At 31.9% G+C, this 18,927-nt stretch overlaps 1 protein-coding gene across 1 annotated transcript in view; it reads left to right on the forward strand.

Moving 5' to 3' along the window:
* The window catches only part of LOC140438617 (uncharacterized), an 87,941-nt gene extending 84,466 nt beyond the window's left edge, over positions 1-3,475 (forward strand). The window contains exon 14 of the mRNA XM_072528278.1: positions 3,148-3,475. Coding sequence (XP_072384379.1) covers positions 3,148-3,433 — 286 coding nt within the window. The 3' untranslated portion in view covers positions 3,434-3,475. The remainder of the gene's footprint in view (positions 1-3,147) is intronic.
* The last annotated feature ends 15,452 nt before the right edge of the window (positions 3,476-18,927 follow it).

Here is an 18,927-nt window from a genome sequence, read left to right on the forward strand (position 1 = left end):
TGTTGACTAGTTTTGGGCACTTGCAGCTGTATATTGTATAATTGCAAATTTTTTCCGTTCTGTCCTCTCTCCCATAAAGTTAAAACATTTAGAATTATATTTGTTATTATTATTATTACCCAATTTCTCGTTCAATCTGTTAGTTAAATTAATATAATGAAATTCACTTGTTTATTCCACTTTTATTTTTAATTATATTCCTTGTTCAAAGTTAAGTAATAATTATGATATGATAATTATCAATTATCATAATTTTAATTTATTTAAATGTACACATCGAAAACTATGCTAACTAATAAACTTATACGATAAATATACTATGTTTTATGATAAGTACTATAACCTCATTTTTGTTCCAATATCGCTTATATTGTTCAGAACATTTGTAAAAAATATGCATGTCTAAGTTTTGTAAAAAAAATATATGATTACTTCAATAAAACTTATACAGTATGACATAATATATACAAATCGTCCGTTCGGATGAAAACTGTACAATCTCAAAATTTGCAAACTTTTCAGGAGAGCATTTTTAAGATTTATCGCTAAATAAAATTTTCCAAAATAAACATTACCAGGTTTTTGTTTTAGTTTGTATTAGTTGTATCTTTTCTATGTCGAAAAAACATAAAAATATTTCAACCATATAAATAAATATAATAAGAAAACATTTAAAATAAGATGTTTTGAATTTTGCTACTTTTTCAGAGAATTTTCAGAAAATATTATTAATTTCCATTATAAAATAGATGTTTAAAAGGTACTATTATGATAAAATAGGTTTGTCCAATGAAAAATTAGGATTATAAGCAAATTTTTATTCTCAAAAATATTATAACAAAGAGTAATATGGCACAAACGTAAGAATTTACAACGTACAAAAAAAATTTAGATAGATAGATAATAACCAGGAATGGTTTTCTTTTGCAGTAAACCCAATAAACCATTTTTCCTCTGCTGTGAAATTTTAATAGGTACATGGTATATTGATTTAAATAAATAGTTTTCTCTTAGAGCTTTTGAATTACCAGATGCAACTTTTACCATTTTAAAATGTTCTTGACTGTATGAAGTCTTATAAAAAAACTGCCACGATTAGCTTTTGTAACTTGTAAATTTATTTATGTATAATTTATATCATTCATTTTAACAGTTTAATTTTCTGTGTTTTTAGAAAAGTTACGCCATAGATCATTAGCAAGAGTCTTAAAATCTTTAAATTGATCGTATGTAAATTCATTTACTTTGTAAGGATTTCCTGGCTGTCCTTATTGATCAGGAGTATATATATATATAGGTCTAGATTTAAGGGCTTTTTTGATGTTTCTCTCAATTACGGAATGAGTAGAATCATTTTCATTTTTCGTATGCCCTTTAATGAGAAATTTGTAAGTAATTGAATTAAGGGTAGCAATTACTGCCACAGCCTGAATGTACATACTTATTAAAAACTTGTTTTTTTTCTGACCTGTGTAGTTATCACTGTAAAAAATGATGTCTTTATCTTCAGTTGCATTTGCAGATAACTCCTGGATATGTTTAAAAACGCATGTGGCTATCTCGTTAGCTCTTCTGTTGCCTTGCCCTTCATGCCAGAAAAAACACTCAACATCTTTTGTTTTTAAATCAAAGACGGTAAAATTGTAAGCATTTAATTTCGAGATGTAATAAAAAGTTGAAATTTCGCATTTTGGACAAGGCAATGAAGCTTGAAGATTATAAACAGCAACAATTATCGATGATCTACACTGAGCTTCGTTTTTGTCTTTTTCTTTTTCTAACCGTGATAATTCTTTTTCGTTTATGTGGTCTTCGTATACCTTTCTCATTACTTCTTTTTCACTTTAAACAGCATTACTGTAGGCAGTACAATCTTCACACGCGTCTTTCTTTGGAATGAAAAAACTAATATTAAATTCCGTATTAAAGATTTTATAAACCATAACATAGTTAATATACTTTTTTTTTTGTCAGTGCACATTTTAACATAGTCCCTATAAATATCACTAAGATTTCTACCTTTTGAGATGTATTCTCTGCTAGAATTAGCTCGAATATAATGGCTCTCGACACGAGAAATCGATTAAATAAACTTTCTAGCAATATTTTTTAATGGCTCGTCAACAGATTGATGATGTTCATGTTTAACTCTCCTGTCTTCGAGTAAAGGCATCGGATTATTCATATCAAATACCTTATTTCGCACTGTTCGTATTATTGAGAGAGATACATCAAGAGTATTTAGGAAAAATTTTTGACATACACGAACTTTTTGGTTATTGCAATCTTTAAATTAAAATTTCAAATTGTTTTTTCTTGGTGTGTTGCTAGATTTGTATACATATTTTGGCTTTATTTCCTCGATGCTATAAGCAATGAAGGTACGCCTATGCAATGCGTCAGGTAAAGCATAGTATGCATCAAAATCTTGTGTCCGTTGCTCTTCCGTAAATTTAGTTGTGCATTTTTGTCTACATTTATCTCCACAAGTAAACTTAATAGATTTAGCATTCACGACTTTAGTTTTTGTAGCATAATTTTTACCTGAATGTCGCAACCGTTTTAAGACATTTGTTTTCCATGTATTTGGGTTAGCTTTGCGTTTATGTGTCTTTTTGGGTGGTGAATTTGTTTGCGTTGTTTGAGACTGCAGCGGTAGTGATTGCTCTTCTGCAGTAGGCTGCGAATCCCAATTGTTTGAAGCTTTTTCTGTCGTTGGATTAAAATCTGGATCTGCTACACTATCATCTGAGTCATAATCGTTTGAAGAATTAGTTGTGTCAGAATCACTTCAGTTGACGATGAATCTAAAAAATAAAAATATTTATTAACGAAAATCGACAATAATAAAAACATAACAGAAAACTAACGTTAAATAATACGTCGAAAAGAATACAATATCATAATTAAACACAGTCCGATGTAAAGTTTGTGATTAAAACAATACAATTAAGAATTTAAATCAATTTTTTTGTTCAACTTTATCTGAAACAGTATACAATTACGGAAATATTCTATTACACTGATAAAGATTGCATCATATACCAGTAAATTTTTTCGTACCAGTAAAAGAGACGAAATGTCATAAAAGCTGTACTATCAATAATTTTTAAACACAATGTAGATAAATATTTGTATTTATTTTAGGTTTGCCCAGAATGCCAAACTATTATCAGAAAGATTCAAAGATAGACCAATGTCCCCAATGGACACCGCCATTTATTGGATCGAATATGTTGCCAAGTATAAAGGAGCTCCTTTTATGAGGACTGCTGTAACAGACATGCCTTTTTATCAGTATTTACTTCTAGATGTGATTGGCTTTTTGATTTTACTATCCGCAATTTTTATTTATGTATTTTATTTCTCTATAAAACGAATAATAAGACTGGTTATTAAGACGTCACCACAATCAAAGATAAAAAAACATTAAATATTTAGAAAATTTTAGTATAATTAAAAAAATTATATTTAATTTTTGGTTTTATTTATGCTAAAATTCGCTACTGGGCGTGAAAAGGGGGACAAGTCATAAAAGGGGAAAATGAGAAAAACAACATTTAAAATTTTACAAAAAAAATTAACTTGTTTTACCTACAGATATTTAAAAAAATAATAGTCTACTTGAAATTTTTTTTACATGTACTTTTCCTCAATGGATTAAAATTTTGATGTTAATTATTTGTTAAAAAAAATATAACTATGTCTAACTGCAAACTAATATAAGTGTCGCCTGCAGTTTTGTTAAGTTGATCGAGTAGCTCGACAGAACTGTTGTCGGTCCCAAGCCCAGATAAAGGAGGAGGGTGTCTACAGCCAAGTTAGCATCCTACTGATAGGCATTAAAACCATACAGCTCAGAAACAGGATTATTCCTTGGAACGGGAATAATTTCATTAAAACGACTAATGCGAGAAAGAGGACAACAAATTTATGGAAAACGAGAAATATACTTCGCATCGGTAAATACCGTAAAGTCTCTAAACACAAGAGAGCAGGAAATTACAAAAGAGCTTGTAGAAAAAGATATAGACATATGCTACAAGAGACAAAGAATAAAGGAAAGAGTCAAATTATGCTAGATGACTATCTGGTGATTAACAGTGGTGTTGCTAAAGAAACCAGAGCCAAAGAAAAAGTCACCCTGTTAGTACACAGAAAATTTTTACACCAAGTACACGAATGTAAATATACCTCTGACATAATAGTTAGTGTAAAAGTTAAACTGGATGTCAAACCTCTAAGTGTGATAGCAATCTATGCACCAGAGAACAACAGAGATACCACCACAAGGGAAAACTTTTACGAACAGCTTCAGACTGTAATGAACAAGACCTCAAATGATAAATATATAATCATCATTATTGATTTTAACACCCTTATTGGCAATGCTTTATTTCTAGGAATAAAAAAGCTATGTAATAAAAATATCAGAAATGAAACCGGAGACCTTCTGGCGGACCTCTGCAATACAAATTATTATTACATTTTTCCCTTACAAAGCACAATAAAAATACACTTTTGAAAACAGTAGAGGACAAAGGCCTAGGATAGACTATATTCTGTCAAATAGAGAGTTACCCCCCCCCCCCCCCCACGTTAACTCTTAGATGCAGAAGCACTAACATCAGCAGAAATAGGAAGCGATCATAAATTGGTATTGTACAAAATCAGAATTTTAACCCATAAATGTGATAACAAATCACCAGAATACACCACAAAGATAAAAGTAACAAATAAATAAAAAATGATCACTGAGAACGCTTTTCGAAAGAAACAGAACATGATTTTCACGGTCTGCAAAAGGTGCAAATGGCGCTTCCTAAGAGGTCAAAAAAAGGAGGTAAAGAAACTAATAGAACTAAAACACATAGAAAGGGATACGTGGATTGACGACCTAAAAAAGCTCTATGCAGAGGAAGAACAATCAACGCTAGAACCGAAAAAACCAGAAATTACCACAAATAAAGATCTTAATATAAATGTACGGGAATTTGGGAAAATATTTAAAAAGCTGATTAGAACTGAACAGAAAAGCAGCAGGTAAAGAAGGGATACCAAACAAATTATTGAAATATTGTGGGGCAGCAAAGACAGAGCGATTAACAATAGTAATAACAAAATTATAAAACACAATAAAACACCGAAAGAATGGAAAAAGAACGACCTAATTCTACTATTCAAAAAAGGAAATAAAAACTTTTTAAATACTACCCTAAAACTTACAACTAAAAAAAGTACTACTAAATCAGAGGATATGTTTAGCAGAGGAACAACAGGGTTTACGTAGTAAAAGATCGTGTACAAATGCAATATTCGTTATAAAGCAAATTACTGAGAAATCACTAGAGAATAATAAACCAGCATTTGTGTTTCTAGTTGACCTCAAGAAAGCGTTCCACAAAGTAAGACTTAAAGATGTCATCCATCTTCTGTATATTAAAGAAGTTCCCCTAAACACCATTATCGGAAACATCTAACAAAACAACAAAATGGCAGTCAGAATAGATGGACAACTTACAGAACCTATAGGACAGGACGTAGACGTATATCCTGGCTGGATAATCTTAGGAAGTGGACTGGTATAACGTCAACTGATCTATTTCGAGCTTGTAACGAGTCCGTCACTTCAATAATTCTTTATTCACTTTACATAAAATTTTTAAATCCATATCCTCTTAATAATTTTCTTAATTTTTAATTCTAAGTTGGTATTAAACAGCGACACCTGCGGCGCTGTAGCGAGACATGATTATCTGGCTAGCAATTAGCGCTCATTCTAGTTTTAACTTTTGCAAAGACAAGTTCGGTTAACTAAGAAGGGTAGGCGGCAAGAGAAGGCTAAATTTGTTTTAAAAATATTCATTTTTGTTGTAAAAAAAGAATATGGAGAGTTTTTAGTTGTTTTATGTTGTATACTATTTGATTTATAGCCACTCTTAGCCGTTAAGTTGATTCAATTATAAATAAAAGTGTAAAAACCATCAGCCATTTTAACTGTTATAATATCGTCATTTTTCCTTCGTTATAGTAATGTTATAAAATCATATCAATTTTCTATTTTACTTCCCGGCCTTAAAAACATATAGTTATCCATATTTAAAACTATTTATTATCTATTAAGACTATCTGTAAAAATATTCTGCATCATACCTTTCTTTTATATTCAAAAATATATTCGTAGCAAGCTTTTCGTTAAAAATTATCTACCTATTTGATCAATCTATTTTACATAAAATATTGTCAAACCATGCGAAGGTCATATTATCTACAAAATCATTAGAGCTTCTTGTTTTGATACGAGCTTCCCAGCAACTTTTTGTAATATCTTTCAAGTTATTTTATTTGTTAATAAACCTTGTGTTTTTCCCTTCTTTTTATTAAGCGCAAGGAGGAACTATACCACAATTGTTCTTTTTAGCCTACTTAAGAAGTTAAATTCAGAGTCAAGGATTTTTTTTCATTTATTTTTTTTTGGGATTTATTAAGAGGAAAAACAAGAACTACGTTTTCAATTTACACATTTGCCCGTCACCCTTAGCTGATCCATCAGAGGTCCAGATCTCTCTAAGACTATTCCCGGACCACTTGAGGGAACCAGCCGGAAAGACCTCCCTTATTTAGAGTGTGGAACATTGTTCATTTTTATATTGTTTTATTCATTAATTGTTAATAATTTTTTTTTGTATTTCTTTTTCAATCTTAAATAATACTATTTCATTTATTAATAAAGACCCGTCATTTTTTTTAAATAATTCTAAATAACATAAACACTAATTGTCAACTACAGGTCGAGGTTTTAAATCCTCCCTTTTAACTCAGTTGTACGGTTTTATATGTACACATTTAATCAGAGAGTTTTTTATTGATATTTTATTATTATTATATATTTAAGCCTTTGGATATCTATCCCGTCAGGATACTGTCCTCATTACTTTATTATAATATTTAATTGAAAGCCAAAGTACAGGGCTACATCCCTAGTAAGCAAGTAAATTACCTTTTTAAATCAAATCATTAAAATTTTCTTATATTCTATTATTTATAAATTCAGATTATCAGGGATCAATTGTGTATAATTAGGGATTTTTTTGTAATAAGTAACTAGATTGACTGTACATAATTGGTGGTGGATAGCTATAAAAAATTATATTGTATATATTTGATAGGGATTAAAATTTGTGGTGAAACTAAATATTTTAATTAATACCTGTTTCCTTTTTTATTTCAGCAAACAGCTTTACAATATACCTTGGAAAGTTCATGTTAATACTTTCCTGGCGCCCACTCACATTTTGGAGCAACTTCTATAATCACTTTTATTTACATTAGTTATATACCTATAGATTGTTTATTACCTTGTCATTCATTTTCTTATTCTACGGTCTCTGTAGGGCATGCAAATTGGCCGAATCCTCTTTTATCAAGTAGTCACTCTCCGGCAACTTCTGCTAGCCAGCTTTAATTTATTTGTTATCTATTACATTACCTACTCCAATACTTGTGTTACACACATACACACTTTTATTACATTGGCGTCCTAAACCTCGCAGTCCACACATGTTTTTGTTACAAGCTGCTGTGATTAGAATAATGTGGGTCAATGTGGTCGCCAACATCTCTAGAAGATAGCCACATTAAGAGAAGTATAAAGTATTAGGAAATGTTTCTCACGAAGGGATTTCTATCTAGACAAATTGGAATGACGTAAATACAAATGATAAATCCATGTGCCAGTGCATTTTGGTGCATTCGTTGTTGTTTTGCAACGTTAGAAAATATAGATTTTGTTCAAATCCTGAATTCGATATCCGATTTATATTCTTCTCTTTTCTAAACGATATACAAAGTGTAAAAATCAATATTAATAAAAACGCTTATAAGGTTTATAAAATGCCACTTGTTACATTTTTTCACTACCTTGTATATGACATGCTTCGTATATATGTTTATAAATTGGGTACTTTTAATACAGCCTCTCTTTTTTTTTAAATAAATACGGAATTTTCGTTGCGCATTAAAGATTAATATCCTTCCTTTGATCCCTTAGCTTCTTTTTTCTTTCAGATGTATAATCCGAACATTTTCTAAACATGAGACATGTATTTTGTTTTATTTATTTTAGGTTTGCTAAAAATGCCAAAACTTTATCGGAAAGGTTCAAAGATATCCCGCTGTCTCCAATGGACACAGCCATTTATTGGATTGAATATGTAGCCAGGAATAACAGCTCCCTTTATGAAAACTCCAGTTACAAACGTGATCCTTTATCATTATTTTCTTCTTGATATAATTGGTTTTTGACTTTATAAGCTTTCTTTGTGTGTGTTCTTAATTTTTATGCACTTTTCGTTATTTTAAGAAATAATTTTGAAAAGGATTTTATAAAATTGTTAGTCTATTAATAACAATAATTCATATTTAGCGTATTTGAACATTAATTTCAAATTATTTTAATAAAAAGCTAATAAGGTGCCTGTATGCGAGTGAAAAGTTGGATCAACATTAGTTTTCTTAGAAAATCAAATTAACTTAAATATTTTTTATGAAGTTACACTTTTGTTAATATTATAAATTATTTTTCAATACATCATCGCCGAGATTAAAATTTATTCTCTTTGTTTTTATTATATTCAGTGTTCTTCTTCTTGAAAGTGTAATTCCTTTTTATATCGGAGATCCGGTACCATCATGCGGTACTCCCGCCTTGATTTGCTTTATCTCTGTATAGTCCTGCTTTATTCTAAAGTATCTTTCTGTTAAGTACGACTTTGATAATTGTGAATACTGCCTCGGTAGTGCTCTATTCAATTTATGAATAAGGCCTTCTTGCCATATCTTACCAAAGACTTGTGCGACTGTCAGGAAGATAGCTAAACAGATTTGTTTTTCGTCTAGCGCCTTTTCAATGAAGTTGGTGATTCTGGTACCTGATCTATCGTTGAATGACTCTCTCTAAAGCCAAACTGATGTGATGGGATTAATCTCTTTTCTTCGATGATGATCTTTAGTCTTTCCATTAGAATCTTTTCATATAATTTTGAAAGTACAGGCAATAATGAAATAGGTTTGTAGGATGAAACCTTATTTGACGGCTTTCCTGGTTTGTCAATTAGTACCTCTGCGACTTTTCTCATTTTGGGAACACACTTTAGTCTAAATGATGCACTAAATAGGTAGGTTAGCTTAGGGATGGCTTTTTTTGGTAATTGTTTTATTATGTTACCTGTTATTAAATCGAAATCTGGAGCATTTTGGGATCGATATTATCTTTTATCTCTTTCGCAATTTTTTTGGTATGTAGGTTTCATTTACAAGAGATCTAGTTCAAAAACCATTTACGTTGACTAAGTCATTTCCTTTGTTTGGTTGGAACGTGTTTTCGAGATGCTGTGCAAAGCGGCTGGCTTTTTGAGCATTGGTTCGAGCCCAGCGTCCATCAGTGTTTCTGATTGGTGGGTTGTGTAGTATAGGTCTTTTGAGCCATTTGGTGACATTACAGAAAAAATATTAACTACTTTTTTTAGCTGTTAACTTGCTAAGGTATGTCGCAGTCAATTAATTCTTGATGCGTTGTATTTCTCGCTTTAGAATTTGTGACGCATTGTTTAAACTTGTCTTGTCCTTGGGAGATCTGGTTTTTTGAAATTTACGACGTAATTGTTTTTTCAGAAATCAGAGTTCTAATTTCTTTCGAATAATTTTTTTCCTTTTGTCCTAATAGGGATGATTGGAATACTGTTTAATGCTGCTTGCTAGATCTGTTTGGTAAGCAGTCTTTTGCATCTTACTGATTTTTAGTTTTCAAAAGGACCGAAAGATTAACTGAGTCTTCTAGTTCATTTTTTTTAAGTTCTGCCAATCTGCTCTTGCTTTTATCAGTCTAGGAGGTCTCTTTTCGTATTATTTCTACACTAAGTAGAGTGTAGTGTAGAGGCAATATTTTTAATTATGAAAAAGTCAATTAGATCAAGGATTTTATTTTGATCCGTTGGCCAATAGGTCGGCTTTTTAGTCGATACTACTTCTCAGTTCAATTGTCTGCAGGCTTTTGCAAGCTCTCTTCCTTTAGTGGTGGGATATCTTGATACCCATTTAGTATGTATCGTGTTATAATCACATCCGATGATAAATCTACTTTCTTGGAAGTTTAAAAATATTGCGTACAAATCTGACTGTATTTTATGTTGTTGGCAATATATATATGCTTCACTAGCATAAAGCAAATTTTCACCTCTAAAAGCCTCACCCTACCTCTTAAAATTCGACTTCTGAAATGTTATGTATTCCCGGTTTTGTTATATGGAATGGAGGCGTGGACAATGACCGCAACATTGATGAAAAAAGTAGAGGCCTTCGAAATGTGGGCTTACCGACGTATATTACGTATATCCTGGACTAAGCACGTGACCAACGAAGAGATACTACGCCGGATAGGTAAAGAGAGAGAGAGGTAGGAATAAGTATAAAGAAAAGAAAGTTGGAATACTTGGGTCACGTTATGAGACATAATAAATATAGAGTACTACAACTGATCGTTCAAGGGAAAATAGACAGCAGAAGGGGTCCAGAGAGGAGAAGACACTCGTGGCTCCAAAACTTGCGGCAATGGTTCGGATTATCATCTGCTGAACTATTCAGATCTGCCGTAAACAAAGTCAAAATAGCCATGTTGATTGCCAACGTTCGGAACGGACAAGGCACATGAAGAAGAAGGCAATATATAGCTAAGAGTACGGACTACTTAAATATTTTTTATGAAGTTACACTTTTGTTAATATTATAAATTATTTTTCAATACATCATCGCCGAGATTCAAATTTATTCTCTTTGTTTTTATTATATTCAGTGTTCTTCTTCTTGAAAGTGTAATTCCTTTTTATATCGGAGGTCCGTTACCATCATAACTAATCTTATTTTGGACTTGATTTTCTATGGTTTGTCTCGAGGGGATCTTCAAGTATGCAGCTTTTAAGGTGATAACTGGAAAAATGTGTCAGTAACAACTAGTTCTAACTCATTTGCGAAATTTTTAGGACGTCTCCTCTCACGTTTTTGATTTCAAGTCCGTGGTATCAGATGTGCTGTGTCTTGTCTCGAGTTCCAAGATAGGCATTAAAATTTTTCATATTGGTAAGTAGTTTCTGTCCTTAAATCTTCTGTATAATTCTGTTAATTTCCTAATAAATGTCGATTATTTTTTCCTATTTCATGTCTACAGTGAAAGTATAAACTTAGATGATGTATCTATTGATGAACTTGGCTAGTACTTAATGTAACATCACTCTTTCTGATATTGGTGTACAGTTAGTAATGCTTTTGGCAACCTTGGGTGATACGATTACTTTGACTACATATTCATGAGATCTATTATTCTTTCCCGTGTAGTATACCTTGTGATCTTCTACTTATGCTTCTATTATATCTAGCCATCTTACATCTGCTATTCTCATGATTTCAATATCATTTTCTTCATGTCCTATATTACATGGTGGATTATTTCCTTCTATTCTCATTTTGTTTAGACCACCGATTAAGGCAGTTGCCAAGGGGGTTTCTCTTAGAGTTAGCCATAAAAGAGAGTTTAGGTGTCTTATGATAAATGTGCTATCGATAATTCATTTAACGTTTTTTAATGATAACTGCAGGTTATGTCCATAGAAAGATCTTTAGCATTCCTCGGAATACCAATATTGCGAAAGTTTCTTAATATTAACGATCTTTAGCATTCCTCGGAATACCAACATTGCGAAAGTTTCTTAATATTTCATACTATTTATTGCTAGATTCAGAGTCCCAGATAGTAAATTTAAGTTTTACTGACAAAGAATAAACATCTTATGATAAGATGGATTTTGTGAGCAGTTTTACCATTCATTGAAATGTCGATCAGTATATGTGATCCAATTTTACTAACGAGACATTTAATTGGTTACTTAGTAGCTAAGGTACTTAAACTTATATTTAAACTGTATAAGTTAAAAAATGTTTGTATTTTGAGAACGATTTTACGAACGTACCAATTTGTTCAGAATATGATAAGGTTCTCTTAATTAAAGGACCTTCAGTTCTTCAGCGAAGGACCTTCTTTACCCAATAAGTAGGTCTCTTCAGGTTACAGAATTTTTAGTAGAATCGTATTGTGATTAGTTTATTGTCCTCTTAATTAAGACTTCATAATTCTTTTCTATATGAACTTCTTGACCCAGATCTCTATTATCTTCCGTATTTTTTTCAACGACAAAAAATGTGAATATCATCCCCTAATAACCACCTTAATTAAAAATAATCGTTGCTTCTTTACAATTCACTTTAATAAGGTACTTATAGTTTAGCTGGTGTAGAAGTCACGATTATTTTTAACTAGGGGTGATTTTCATGTTTTTTGTCGATGAAAAAAATACGAACCAACCTTATTTTTGGGATAACTTACTTAGAAATAGTGCTATAGTTCATATTTCACTTTAGAACCATCAACCTAGACGTTTCGGCATCCATCGTGGAGCCATTTTCAAAAAGATTACAGTACCGTTCGACAGTGTTGAGTGACCAAATGCTATTATACTCTCAGTATGCGCGGGAACGGTAGGCGCTTACGTGGTCTGACCGGTGTGAGTTAGGGCGGAGGGTCGCTGAAGCAGCGGTCGTCATGTTGGCTTCACGAATGATTCTCGATTTTAATGAGCGTATGAGTGCGATGGATTTTGCTTTTTCGAAATTTATTTCGTGGCCTGTCTGAATATGATATTGGTACTAGTATCGGAATGTTTGACTTATATACAATGTTCCTAAATACGGTTACGGATTCGTCAGTTTGTTTGTCCCATGTATTTTCGTGGACAACTGAAACAAGATATCTCGTAGACATCATAGTCTTCATTGAAGATTCGGTCTTTTACGGATCTGACGAGATTGGACAACTTGAAGTGAGTAGTGAAGATGGTTTTGATGTTTAGAGGAATAAGAGTTTTACTGATCTTGTCAGTGACACTTTTAATGAAAGGTAAAAAGATTTTGGGTTCATCCGGCGGCAAGATTTCTTATTTGGATGGAATGGGGTTTAGATGTTTTTGAATGTCAGTATTGATTTGGGTTTTGTGGTAGCCGTTTTGTAAGAGTGTTGCCTTATTGAATTATTTTCGGATGACCTGTGATTATTGTTGCTAATTCTTATGGAATGGGTAATAATAATGTTGATAACTGAATTTAATTGGACGGGGTAAAGATGTGACTGGGCACTGAGATAACGATTTATATGAGTGGGTTTTCGGTACACGGAACAGGAAAAACTGTGAGGTGAGTTTTTCTAAATAAGAACATCAAGAAATGGCAAGGACGTTTCAGACTCAACTTCTATCGTGAATTAAATACTGGGATGTATTTTATTTAGGTGGGAGAGAAAGAGATCTAATGTTTCTTTACCACGGGGTAAACTGACAAAGGTGTCATCAACGTACCGTAATCAGCATGTGGCGATTTGATGAGGACAGAACTGCTGTTTCGAAATTTTCCCTGTAGATATCACCTATTACAGGAGAGAAGGGGATCCCATTGGGGTACCTTTGATTTGACGATAAAAATGATTTTAGAATGAAAAGTATGTATTAGACATGCAGTATTTTATAAGAGATAATGTGTCATGAAAGATTTGATGTTTAGAGTCCAAGATTCAAAGATTAAAAAAAAAGAAACAATGTCACAACTAACTAGTATATCTGAGGATGAAATAGAAATGTTTTTCAGAAAATAAATGAAATGAAAAGAGTTTTTGACAAAGGACGAGGCGTTTAAGGCTAATGGTTGTAAGGATAAAGCGAGATTTTGCCAATTTCTGAGTGGGACAGTTGTACGCACTGACGATGGTTTTAGGGAAACATTGGTAATATGTATTTTTTGAAGGCCGAATATCTTTGGAATCTGAGATGATTTTTCTCTGGGTGTAAGAGGATTTTTGGTGTCTGGAGGTAGAGTAGACTTATTTATGATGGATTTGGTAATTTTTTTAATGGCCAATCAAGATCGGTGGTAGGATAATTTTTTGATATTTTGTATAAATATTTGATCTGTTATTTAGATAACTTGTTCATTCAATATACTCTACGTTTTGTTTTCTAGTATTTTTTCTTTTACACTCGTGGTGATCTAAAGTCTTCTAGAATGACTTTTAAAATATTCTGAGTGGTCATTATTATCTCGTTGTTAAATAATCTTAACACTACATAGCATCTACTACTAGAAATTACTTATTTATTTTTGTAGAAGAAACACTCAGTGCATTTTACAAAATGACAGAGCGTAGTAACTAAAAGCTAAAATTATTATTTCTAAACATATAAAAGCAACTCTTAATGAAAATGAAAAGCTCTATGACGGACTGTATACAGACTTTCTTACTTTGTTACTTTGTGAAACATACTTGTTTGGTGTTTTCCCCTTTATGTTCTTTTTTGAATACTTACAAAAAACATCCCTCTGCTGCGCCATCTATAAGTCATCACATTATCAGGTTTTCTTTTCATATTATTTTCCCACTTCCATATCACTCTCCGAGGTAAACGAGAAAATGCTTTCAACAAGGTCTTTTTCTTTTCTTTCGGGATGATATGACCCTTTATTGTGGGTCCCGTGTTCTTGTAAATAACTTTAACGCATAGTTTGAGAACTACTGCTTACGGGGTGTGGTTGTTAGATTGTTGGGTTTGTGCTATCTGAATATAAGATTATACTTTACTCATCGTAGCGTTTGTAAATAGATATTAAAAATATTACAAATTTTTGTAAACTCCAAATTTTGTAATAATTATTTGTAGTAAATATTTGTAATAATAATAATTTTGTAAATTTCAAGTATGGTTTAATCTACTTGAACCCAATCACTGTTTGGTTTTTAGGTTATTTTGCAAGTACTTTGCAATTTTTACTGACGATGGTCATTTATGGTTTAAAATTATAATACTTTCTATTCAAAATTATGTAAAATATTTAAAAAATGAAAAAGCTTTATGTTTTATTAGACTAGGGCCGACGCCTTTGAAAATGGTAAAAAGTGAAAATACTAGTAACAGTATGGAATCGATTGTAAAAAAGACAATATACAAGGTTAAAAAACTAATACAAATAGTTCCATAGTTTCCGTTCCTCTGGCTAGGTAATCGAAGTAATTCAGGTGTGTTTTTTTATGGCCCCCCTTTTATACAAAGCTGTTCCAAAATTGACAGGTCGATTCTATAATCTATCTAGGTTACATCCATATTTCAGCTGCAGATGTAGCAATGGAAAAAATACCGTAATTGGCTAACCTGAGCTTAGTATTTCTTGTTATTGTTCGATCTTTCTATTTTTTAATTAATTTAGCTAATGTGGTTTGGCAATTGCTAATCTACGCTTGATTTCTGAGAAGCTAGCGCTATTGTTATTTATCAGAGAGCCCAACGCATACAAATATGTCTTTTACTTCGAAATTGTGTACTTAGTTTATGCACGCCAAAATATTATTTGATATATGAATACTCTAACACCAAACATAATTTATTACCAAATGGGAACTTTTAAGTATATATACTTATACCATTGATTATAAACCACCCATGCTTATACGTATTCAAAGCGGTAAAGTTAATAATCTCTAGACAGAGTTAAGTGAAATACAGTCGCGTCAAAACTTTTAAATTTAAGAGAAATTAACATGCCACATTGTAAATATATAATAGATGGTGGGATTTCTAAACACTTAAACATTTCAAGGTGAGCATAAAACCCGTTAATATTCCATTAAAACAGGCAGTCCATCTCTACTAATGCTTCTTATTTTTATGACGATTTTAAAGAGGTGTCAAAATCTACTTCTAGTGATATGTCTAATTGTTTAATTAATTTTTGGTATATTCTGGTACTTCTGTTTTTTATGCAGCTGTCGGTATAGGTTGGTATGCATTTTTGACAATATTCCTCAGAAGCCATCGTTTGTATACATTTTACCCAAGCTAATAAGCTCTTTATGTTCATATGATTTTTTGAAATTACAATAACAAGACAATTAGAAACGAAACATGCACTTGTAAGAAAAATAAAAATTGATCAGTGGAAACGCTTTTCGAAAGAAATGGAACATGATTTCTACGGTCTACAAAAGGAAATATGGCGCTTCATAAGAGGTCAAAGAACGGAGGTAAAAAGCTCTATGCAGAAGAAGAACAAACGACGCTAGAACCGGAAACATCAGAAATTACCACAAATGAAAAACTTAATACAAATATATAGAAAGTTCGGAAAATACTTGAAAAACTGAAGAACAGAAAAACAGCAGGTAAAGACGGGATGCCAAACGAATTACTAAAATATTGTGGAGCAGCAATAACAGAACAATTAACAACAATAATTAATAAAATTATAAAACACAATCAAATACCGGAAGAATGAAGAACGAGCGATCTAATTCTACTATTTAAAAAATGAGATAACAAACAGCCAGAAAACTACAGAGGTATAAACTTGTTAACTACTACGCTAATAGCAGATAAACAACAGTGTTTTCGTAGTGTATGATCGTGTACAGAAGCAATACTCGTTATAAAGCAAATTACTGAGAAATCACTAGAGTATAATAGATCAGCATTTATGTGTCTAATTGACCTAAAAAAAAGCGTTTGACAGAGTAAGACCTAAATGTGTAAGACCAGTAAGACCAATAATAACATATGCCTCAGAAACAAGACCCGACACAGCCACAATACAAAGGCTACTGAAAACGGCCGAGATAGGAGTACTGAGAAGAATTACAGGAAATATGCTGAGAGATCGAAACAGAAGTGAAGACATTAAAAGAAAATGTAACGTACAGTATATAATAAATAGACACAAAATAAAAAAAAAAGAATGGAATAACCATTTAAGTATAATAGAGAATACACGTGTCATCACAATAGCAAGATATAAGTCATCAATCGGCAGAAGAAGTATCGGTATATCAAGAGCCGCTACTGATTTTTGACAGTTAATTTGACTTATCGGCGTTTTTAAGAAATAAAAAGAGGTTTTTTATTTATATCAATGCGATATGCTTGAAATTATTTATACAGGGTGTGTCATAACTATTGGGACATAGACTAAGGACAGGTTATCTGGACCAAAATATGGCTATTGGGCCAAATATGCTTTAATAAAATGTTGCTAAGAAAAAAGATACAGGGTGTTAAAGTTAATTTTTGTTTTTCGTTTTTTGCTAATAGTTTCCCTGTATATTTATAAATTGCTATCAAAATTGGCACAGAGGCATAATCTTAGACAAGAAATAGTATTTTATTTACAATTCCACTATCAAATACGAAACTAATAAACAAAGTTGCAACTAACGTAAGGTTTCCGTTTTGACAATAAATCAAAACTAAACACACTTTAACTTAAAAGAACTCACAAAAACTCAAACCAAATGTTCTACATGGTCTCCTCCGATTTCTATGCCTTTTCTAATTTTTTTTATAAAGGAATTTCCGACGTTAAAAAAAATATTATTCTGTCCCCTTATAAGATTAGCTGCATTTTGAATGTCTCTCCAAAGTTCGTCTCGTGTAATAATTTCATTGGCATAAACTAAGGACTTCATTATGTCCCCAAAAATAAAAATCTAGCGGGTTGTACTCAGGACTTCTTGGTGGCCATTGAAAATCACTGCCTCTGCCAATCCATCGTTGAGGAAATACGTCATTAAGATGATTTCTTACAGCTAATGAAAAATGAAATAGCGCTCCATCCTGCATAAACCACATTTTTCTTCTTACATCCAGTGACAGATCATCTAAAATATCACTAAAAGTATTTTCCAAAAAGAATAAATAAGAATCTCCATTTAAATTCGGAGGAAGAACATAAGACCCTAGTATTTGGTCGCCTATAATGCCACACCAAATATTCAATTTAAACTCATGCTGAAAATGTCTAGCTTTAATAGCATGCGGGTTTTCTTCTTCCCAATAATGACTATTTCGCCAATTAAAAACCCCTCGTATGGTAAAAGTTGCTTCGTCGGTGAACATAATATTCTTAATAAAGTGTCTGTCATTGCGATGTTTATTCAGAATACGTTGGCAAAACTGTAACCGTCGTGGAAGATCTGTTAGAAGTAAATTTTGAACAGGAGTGAAGTGATAAGGATGGAGGTTTTCTTTTTTTAGAATTCTAACAATAGACGACTGACTTACTCCTGTTGCTGCTGATAGATGTCGTGAACTTATTTCAGGATTTTCATCTACTCGAACCAAAAGTTCATCTTCTTGATTAGGTGTGATTTGTTTCGGTCGACCACCTCGATTTTTAGTGTGAAATGACCCAGTTTCACCTAAACTACGATATAATCTTGCAAAAGTTTTGTGATTTGGTTGCCTTCTGTTTGCGTATAATATTCCATACCTTCTGGCTGCCGAGCGACCGCAAAAATTTTCTTGTGCGAATACGCAAATCATATCTCGCATTTCTTCATTAGTAAAATGATTGTGACGAGGCATTTTAATCAAAAAAAGTAATGATTACTTTTAAAAAATGCAACATTACACTACACTGTCACATCAAAAATAATTTACTCTGAACAAATGACATTTACCAACAACAATTATCTGACAGTCCACAGCATACTTTTCATAAATGAAATAATATTTGAAATCCTTTTTTAAGACTCTAAGCAGTTCGACTGCGTTTTTATCGAAAACGGTTAAAATTATCATGTTTAAACAGGAGTACCAATTTTACGTAAAAATGATGTTTACATCATATTTTCTAATAAAATTTACCAAAAAGTTTCATCAGAAAAAGTTTAGACTCAATTTGATCATTAGGAATGATCCACGTGGCGCCCTCTATGACAAAACGTAAAATTGTAAATAAAATACTATTTCTTGTCTAAGATTATGCCTCTGTGCCAATTTTGATAGCAAT

This window comes from Diabrotica undecimpunctata, chromosome 4 (assembly GCF_040954645.1).
Source record: "Diabrotica undecimpunctata isolate CICGRU chromosome 4, icDiaUnde3, whole genome shotgun sequence".
NCBI lineage: Eukaryota > Metazoa > Arthropoda > Insecta > Coleoptera > Chrysomelidae > Diabrotica > Diabrotica undecimpunctata.